Consider the following 9706-nt stretch of genomic DNA (forward strand, 5'->3'; position numbering starts at 1 on the left):
AACCAATTTACCTGCTAATTCAAAATCATAGGCAAAATTTCCACATTTGGTTCCAGGGACAGTAATTTCAACCAACTTACCTGCCCAAAGCACTGAACCAGACACTGCGATGATTGATGGATGTGACTGCAAAGGCTAGGGGATCTAGCTCCATTTCTCATAACTCTTCCTAGCTTTAGGGCAAGGAAGATTACTAATTTTCCCCATAAAATTAAATTTGAGGAGGTAAAGAACAAGATTATGTGACATTTTGATAAGACAAACCACTATCAATTTTTATAGGCAAACTTAGGCTTCTTTTTGTTGTTTTTGCAGATATCTTATTAGTTACTCTTTCTTATGTGATCACAGAGAAGACAAACAAACACTTTACTTTCCAGTGACACTGGACCCACTACTCCTCTAGAGGGACAAAGCTCACGGCCCCTCGAGGATCATTCTGCCTTCAAGACGCAAAGTTCCCTTCCCTACACTGAACAATGCATCAATGTACAAAACAGAGAGAGAAGGAATGTGTGAGAATGAGCTCTAGGGGCCCAAGAAGCATCTATGCAGACAGGGAAAATTACTTATAAAAATGGTTTGGCCTCACAGGAATCACAAGACAAATGAAGATTCTTTTCCCCCTTACTTCTTTCTAAATGACAAACAACAGAAGACAGAGCACGAGTAACAAAAAAAGTAGCTCAAGTACCTAATTTCTAGAAATTCACTGTCATCCAAAACAGTTTTAACCTGATGAATAAAGGAAACCATGTACAAATAGGAAAAAGCATAATTATTGTTCTATTTACTTGCTCTGATGCCACAATCCATCTCTGGGTACTCAATCTCAAAATATCTAAGACTAGGACATAGTATACTGTAACCTATTATAACCTCAAGTATGACAACTCAACAGCAAAACACACTAACCATTTGGACAATAATTTGACCTGAGAAAACAAATTTCTTTCATAGCAAAGATCATAGTATTTCCAATAAAGATGCCCCAAAGCCTGTAAGATCATGAATCAAGATGATTCATGATCATCTTGAAATCAATAGCTAAAATTGTGCAAAGATTTCAGTCTCACCATGTAAAATGAGAGGGCTGGAAAAATGAGGGGTCTGTGAATTTTTTTAGAAAAAATTTTTTTTGGATAACTATGCCAGTGTAATTGATTTTCTTTATAATTATATGTATTTTATTTTATTAATTTAAGAGAAGGGGTCCATAGGTTTCACCAGACTGCCACGGGAATGTATGACACAAAAAAGATTAAGAACCCCTATACTAGATAATGTTCAGAGTTCCAACCAAAATGGGGAAGATAGAAAGTAGGTATAATTTTGAGTTATTTGGGACATATGTAACACAGGGAGCCAATAGGGAACCCAGATATTTGGAGATGTAAGACTGTAGCATAGGAGAGAAATTAAAACTACATATATGGATTTGGAAACCATCCACACAGACATGGTAATATAATCTAAGGAGATGGATGACAGTTCCAAGGGAAGAGTACATAGAGCAAGAGGAGGGAACAGGACAGAACCTTGGAGAAGACCCATATTTGCAAGGAGGATGACGAACCTGGAAGAGCTCCATCAGAATCTCAAACTCAACCTGTCCACAAGAAAACTCATTATCTTTCCCGCAAAATTTTTCTCACTTCTCCATTTTCCTATTAATTTTGAGAGCACCACTATCGTTCATCAGTCACTCTACAAATCCAATCCATTATAATTTCTAAAACATCTCTTCTGTAATTCCCTCCTATACACTCACACAGTCAACATTCTAGTACAGGCCCTTATTACCTCATACCTGGACTATTGGAACCTTCTAACTGGACTACCTGCCTCAAGCTTCACCCCATTCCAATCTATCCTCTACTCAGCTCCTGAAGTGATTTTACTAAGGGGCAGAGCTGACCAGTTCACCACTGCTCCCTGTCCAATCAATAAACTTCAATGGCTTCCTACTACCTCCGGGATAAAATATAAAATCCTCTATTTGGCATATAAAGCCTTTAACAACCTGGCCCCTTCCTACTTTCCTGGTTTTATTACACTTAACCCCATTCCAGGCACTCCATGGGCTAGTTATACTGGCCTACCTGCTGGACTTCACAGGACATGCCATATACTGATTCAATGTATTTTCTTTGTGGTGCTACTTAATTAAAATATTACCTCGTTAAACAGAAGATCCTCAAATACTGAAATTACACAGGATATGGGATATGAAAACTATCTTGACACAACTCCTTACATATAATGACCAAGGGTCTGGTCTAATGATTTTAAAGTATAGGTTGAAGGAGTACAGGAGAACTCACGTGTAACTCAAGAGGAGAAAAGAGAATGGAGAAAACAAAAGATTCAATTCAGCCTTTATATATTGCTTCTTGGAAACACTGAGATCACATGTACACAATCTGCTGATTATGGATCCCTCTGCATTAATAAAGCTAAGTACTCAGAAGACTATTTAAAATATGAGATCTTTGTTAAATTAACTGCTATTCCTACAAGTATTTTTTCTTTCTGTGCTCTACATGTCAAATGATCTTGAAACAATATATATCAACTATGTTATCATGAGTAAATAAACCTACATTATGGGTTAATTGGACAGAACCAAGTTGCAAGTTAAGAGTCTGTCCTAGAAATAAACTGTCTCTTACATGTACATTATAAAGATTTTTTTTCAGGTGGTGAGTCAAAGATATGCTTTTATTTTAATGACTTGATTTTTACATAATAAAGTACCAGGCACAATGTAATGTCTCACTTTGGTAAACATCCTTTCTCCAGTGAGGAGAGATGTATTTCTTCATTTAAGGGTCAATGTCCCAGGAGTAGCAAGTTACTTTGGTAGACAGCTTGGCATACATTTCCTTAACCAAAGTATTGGATTCTGACCAATGATAATTTTTTTCCTCAAAGCAGGTTCTAATTAATTGAATTAATTAATCTAATTAATTGAATCTTCAGATTCAATATCAAAGATGAAATCCTAGTAGTAGTAAGGAAAAACAAGGCAACTGTCACACAAACTCTCTGGGTACAAAGCATATGAAAGCTTTCAATCTAAACTAGAGGAACTTCATTGCTCTGGATAGCAGAAAAATTCACTTTGTTTTTTTTTGGAAATTCAGAAACGAAGGAAAGAACTAGCTTGAATCCTGACCCAGCAGAGTTTGATGTCCAATATCACACCCAATCCCTTTTATAAGTGGATTCACTCACAACATGCTGTATGCATAACCTTGGACATTTTACCTCTATGTACCTGCCTCCTTGTTTGTAAAAGGAAGAGATGGAGAAGAAATCACAGACTCAAGGAAATGGAAAATACCTCAGAGGCCATTTAGTCCAGCCCACATGTGAAGAAGGTGGCCCTCCAGATTCTACTTCTAGTAAGGAGAAATACATTCCACTTCTAGTGAGTTCTAAATCTTAGTATGTTTTTCCATCTATTGCTCTTATGTTGCTTCCAAGACTAAGTGCCCATGATTTAATGAATGGAATACAGTAATATTTTTTTATAAAGGAATCACAAAGACTTTCTTCCCCAAATCTGCAGGCAAATTCACATTACATAAAATTCACTTTACTTAGAGGTCTGTGGAACAGTCCACTCATGGAAAAGCAAGAACTGTCTGTAGTGAGATCTGTGTTTGCCGAAAATCACTTTGGCAGCAGTGTGTAGGCTGGATTGGAGTGGGGAGAGACTTGAGGGGAATCAATTAGGACACCACTACAACAACTTAGGAAAGAAGTGATGAGGGCCTGTACTAAGGTGGGAATTGCTGAGTAAAGAAAATGAGTTGGATGTGAGATTTCATAAAGGTAGAAACAGCAAGATTTGGCAAATGATCGGATCTTGGGGGAGAAAGATGATCAGGAGTCCAGGACAACACCAAGACTATGAAACTAGGACTCTGGAAGGAACGTAATCCAAACTTCACTATATCTGCCAAAGGCACCGGGACTTAATTATCTTCTATCACCTCCAGGACCTCACACAGTATATGCATATAGTACTAATAATAGCTAGTATTTATATAGTACTTTAAGGTCAGCAAGGTGCCTTACACATGTGAATTCATTTGATCCTCACAACAACCCTGTGAAGCCTCTATTTTCCAGATGAGAAAACTGAGACACAGAAAGTAAAGTGATTTAGTCCGGATCACAAAGCTAGTAAGAATTGAATCAGGATTTGAACTTAGGTCTTCCTGATTCCAAGTACTGCATTCCATCTACTACACCACCTAGCTGCCATATAGGTACTTAAATTAATCAATCAATTAATAAACATTTATTAATCACCTACTATGTGCCAGGAATTGTGCTAAGTGCTGGGGATATAAAAATTAGCAAGACAAGGAGCTCATAATCTACTGGGGAGAGAACATGCAAATATATAATCAAGTTATATACAAGATAAATAGGAAATAATGAACAGAGGGAAGGCACTGGAATTAAAAGAGGTTGGGAAAGGCAAGAAAGGCTTCATGTAGAAGGTGAGATTTTAGTTGGGACTTAAAGGAAGCCAGTGAAGGCAGTAAGTAGGAATGAGGGAGAGTATTCCAGGCATGGAGAAAAGCTAAAGAAAATCCTTGGAGCCAAGAGATGGAGTGTTTTGTTCATGGAACAGCCAGGAGGCAAGTGTTACTGGATCAAAGAGTATACAATGGGGAGGAAGGTATAAGAAATTAATGTAGACCAAGTAAAATTTCATACATTGGGTTTGCTCAGAGTCAATATGCAGTACCAGAGACCTTTTCTAAGGACATAGGAATAGATAACAAAGTATAATGAAAAAATACCAAAGTACAATGTAAAGAACAGTGATCATGGAGTCAGAGGACCTGTTTTCAAGGTTTTTCTTGGACATTTATGTGTGACTTCAGGTAAGTCACTTATGAGGGACAGTATGTGAGACAGTATGGCATAGCGGAACATATGATGGACTTGGGAATCAGAAAAACTTGAGTTCAAATCCTTCTTCAGACATTTAGTAGGTGTGTCTCACTGGCAAATCACTTAATCTCTCTAAACCTCAGCCTCCTCAGCTGTAAAAATAAGGGGCTGCAAAAGAAGAATGCCCCTGAGGCTTCTTCCAGCTCTAAATATGATACTCTGACCTTTCTAATAACCTTGTTTTCCCATCTGTAAAATGGGAAATAATAATTTTTGTAAAACCCATCTCATAAGGTTATTTTAAGAGAACTGACTAAAACCCAAGTATTATATGAGTTGTTGCTATTATTATTCCCACAAGATGCATATTTTATTGACCTACTATTTTCAGGACAGAACAGTAGAGTATGAATTGTTCCTCCACCAAACCCTTTATGAATCAATCAATTTATCTATTCACTTGAGAGAAAGTAATCTTGACAATTGGTAAATTGAAATCACTCCAATATGTGCCTCTCAAGAGCGTGGGCAACAGGCGTGAGCAATAGCAATTCCAGACAGGAGGGGTTTTTCACTCCTTACTGTAATACTCTGACTTAAAGTAAATTTTTCTATCTTGACACTAAGAATCTGTAAAATTTCCAATCCTTCTCATGTATAATCCTGCCTCTTGAAAAGTGCAGAGTGGCCTGAAATGTTATCTTGATCTAAATAACTGCATACCAAGGTCAAGAGCAAAACCAAAAAGCAGACAAGCCTGTCTTTTGATTGTTGGAATGACCCTGAGATAACCAAAAAATTGACAGAACAAGCTGTGCTCTTCAGTGCTAGAAGGGGAAAAGAGAGAAGGCCACAGGACACAAGGGATAGGCCTATTTGATAAACCAGAGATGGAATAGTGAACCCATCTGGAAACCTAGGAAGAACTGACCTTTTGTTCCAGGTGGGTACAAACTTAAGTATACTTTACAACTCTGCAAGCCAAAGGCTAGTACTTTGGGGAAATCCCCAATCTGCGGCCCATAGTTTAAAATAGCCTTCCTTTCTTATAATTAAGCTCTACGTGTCTTTCTTGAAAGACAAGAGGCTTCAAAATCTCCATCTAAACAAGCAGAATATTACGTAATTCCTAGTTATGCTAGAAGGGATGTTTCCTAGACTTAACAAAATAATGCCTATACAATCCTCTGAGTAAAGTAAAGCAAGACACTACTAATGTAATGTCCAGAATAACAGAAAAGCAGAAACCCAGGTTCTATGAACAGATGTGTACTACAGAAAATGATCACCAAACAGCTGTGCTAAACCTCAAATACAGGATTAATCATCACCAATGAAGAAGAAATTAGAACAATCATTAGGAAATATTTTGCCCAATTATATGCCAACAAATTTGACAATCTAAGTGAAATGGATGAATATTTACAAAAATATAAACTACCTAGGTTAACAGATCAGGAAATAGAATGCTTAAATAGCCCCATCTTAGAAAAAAGAAAGTGAACAAGTCATTAGTAAACTCCCTAGGAAAAAATCCCCAGGGCCAGATGAGTTCATGAGTGATTTCTACCAAACATTTAAGAAACAATTAATTCCAATACTACATAAACTATTCAGAAAAACAGGCAAAGAAGGAATCCTACCAAACTCCTTTTATGACACAAACATAGTACTGATACCTAAACCAGGAAGAGTTAAAATAGAGAAAGAAAATTATAGACCAATTTCCCTAATGAATATCAATGCAAAAATTTTGGACAAAATACTAGCAAGGTGATTATAGCAATATATCACAAGGATTATACATTATGACCAGGTGGAATTTATACAAGAAATGCAGGATTGGTTCAATACTAGGAAAGCTATCAATATAATGACCATATCAATAACAAAACCAGCAGAAATCATATGATTATCTCGACAGATGCTGAAAAAGCTTTTGACAAACTACAGTACCCATTCCTATTAAAAACACCAGACAGCATAGGAAATACAGGATTAAAAGGGCAGCTGGAAGACTCAAAACCAACATAGCTGGTTTGCCTTTTTTTCGGAAAGTACTTTATTTCAAGGGGCAGCTAGGTGGCGCAGTGGATAGAGCACCGGCCCTGAAGTCAGGAGTACCTGAGTTCAAATCCGGCCTCAGACCAAACACTTGACACTAGCTGTGTGACCCTGGGCAAGTCACTTAATCCCAACTGCCTACAAAAACCAAAAACAAAACACCAAAAAAAAAAAAGAAGAAGAAAGTACTTTATTTCCCCTTCTCAAAAAAGCAGAGAACCTAGAAGAATACAAATGACTACAGGGAGGAATCAAGGGCAAACAGGGACTGTTATTAACATCAACTCTAACACTGATATTCACCAGAATCAACAGTCTGCATTACTGAAGTCTATTTTCTGAAACCTATCAGCTAAGAATTCAAATGATGTCTTGCAATTTACATAGCGTTTCGCATGGTTGAGGCAAACTGAAAATATGACTAGGGGACAAAATTAAAAGAACAAGTCTAATCCAAGAAATCTTTTTCTTTTGCCCAAACACTCTTAAGCAGTCATTCTTGAAGAGACTTCAGAAAAAAAGATGCAGAATTCTCGAAAACACAATGTGAGCACGTGCGCACGCAGAGGCACAGACACAGACACAGACACAAGAGTTAAAATGGGTATACTACTGTTCTGAAGAAAAGCCAAATGTTTCTGCAGGGAAGTGTTCCAATTGTACAAAGCAACAATACTGTACTCTACTGGCAGCTAATCCTTATTACAGAATTATTTGCTAGTTTAATAATGTAAGATTTAGAAGAAATGGTGAGGTAGTGGAAGTAATTACATACCCTAATGCTGCAGTGGGAATTGGGGAACTGTTTGTCAATTCCTGCACATTGACTACTTGAGGGACATTCTTCAGAGTTGATTCCGTCAAGGAGGTGTTCACAGCTATTAAATAAACAAACACATATTAATTCCATTAACGAATCAAAACTTCTACCACATATAAATTAGTAATCAGAACATTAATTTCTGAATAGACTGTCTATGATATAAAAGAAACCAGTTCTAGGCAATGCTTGGGACAAGGAATGTAGAGCCATTATTTAAGGGAAGACCACTCTGGCCTAACCCATCAAGTTGCTATTGTGCTTATATTCAGCTAATACTGAAATAAAACTTCAAAGAATCCTAGAATCAAAAGGCTGAAAAGGGTGAATAGTGAACTCATCTAGGAGCTGAGGAAGAACTGACCTCCACTTCCCCTTCCAGGCAGGTATAATCTTAAGCATCTTAGAATCAAAGGGCTGAAGGGAGCTTGAGATGTCATCCAGGCCATGACTCTGGCTCTCTTGCCTTTTTAGATGTCTTAATTGGAATATTAATATTTCTATTTCCCTTGGAAGTTCTAGGACTCCTTAGCTAGGAGATAAAGTGGTACAGGGAAAAGAGGACTGGACTTGATCCATCAATTCATCAGCAATCATTATTAAGGGCCTGCTTTGGGCCAGGTACTGTGTGCTAAGTGTTAGGGAGACAAAAAAAGATCATTCAAGAGAAATCTCCACATACAAATGCAAATATATTATTCCTCCTTTCCATTCCTGTCCCCCCAGACAAAGGAGTTCTTCAAGAATGTCTGGTTTGTTATCCAAAGACATCTGGTCCACTATCTCTAACCTTGCAGGTAGACTCAAACGAAGAACTTCTCTCAGTCACAGAAGGGAAGGAGGGGATTGTTGCTAGCCCCTCATTCCCAACTTCCAACCAATCACATTGTTCCCCATGCCTCTGCTTTGTAACCAATCATGTTGTACTCATCCCCATGATGCTGCCAATCCTATAAACCAACTGTATTTTTTTCCTCACCTACCTTGTTGTGTTCTTTGTTCTAGTTTTATAAAAAGGCACTGTATTTTGATCTAGGGGTCTTTTGGAGTCATTAGACCCGATTTATTATCAGGTTCATACCCTGCTAATAAACTCTTATCTTACTCACAGAATGTGTGCCTCAGTCTACCCTTGTTGAATTTCACTCATGACACCTTTAAAACGTAACAAGAAGAGTTTATATTTGATCTTAGTCAGAGTAGGGAGCCATTGGAGTTTAGTGAGTCAGACAGTAACAAGGTCAGATCGATGCCTAAGAAAAATCACTTTGACAACTGTGTGGAGGACGGATCAGAGTGGAGAGAGACTTGAGGCTGTTCCAATAATCTAGGCTAGAGGCGATTAAGACTTCAAATATTGGTGCATCTGTGGAAGTAGGGAGGAGGGGTAAAATTAAGAAATGTTATAGGGGTAGAATTGGCAAGATGTGGCAACTGACTGGATTAGGAGAATGAGGAATCAAGGAGAGTGGCAAGTGGTAGTGGCTCTGACAAAAATGGGGAAGTATGGAAAAGACATGAGTTGTGGAGAAAAGATCAGTTCTGCTTTGAACATGTCAAGTTTGAGATGGTTCTAATATATTCAGACTAAAGAAGGGGAAAGATTACTGGTAGATATATAGATCTTGGAGTCATCTGATTAGAGATAATGAGACTAGATGGGGAGGAGGGAGAAAAGAAGGAGCAGGGGGAGAGACAGACCAAGAAAGAGGGGAATGAAAAGAAGGGGACAGAGAGAAGGAGGAGGACGGGAGGGGGGAAAGGGGAGAGACAGGAGAAGGAGGAAGAGAAGGGGGGGGAGAGAGGGGGGGGGGGGGGGAGAAGATGAACCCAGAAGACAGAACTCTAGGGAACACCCACAGTTAAGGAACATCATAGGGAAGCTGACTCAGCAAAGGAGTCTAA

General features: G+C 38.2%; 1 protein-coding gene across 3 annotated transcripts in view; it reads right to left on the minus strand.

Annotated features, from left to right (window-relative positions):
• The window catches only part of NUP214 (nucleoporin 214), a 99429-nt gene that overhangs the window by 41494 nt on the left and 48229 nt on the right, over positions 1-9706 (minus strand). For all 3 annotated transcript variants that reach the window (XM_027869348.1, XM_027869347.1, XM_027869349.1), the window contains exon 24: positions 7757-7859. In XM_027869348.1, the coding sequence (XP_027725149.1) occupies positions 7757-7859 (103 nt within the window). The remainder of the gene's footprint in view (positions 1-7756; positions 7860-9706) is intronic.

The sequence above is a fragment of the Vombatus ursinus genome, unplaced genomic scaffold (genome assembly GCF_900497805.2).
Source record: "Vombatus ursinus unplaced genomic scaffold, bare-nosed wombat genome assembly UNPS02014793.1, whole genome shotgun sequence".
NCBI classification, from domain to species: Eukaryota; Metazoa; Chordata; class Mammalia; order Diprotodontia; family Vombatidae; genus Vombatus; species Vombatus ursinus.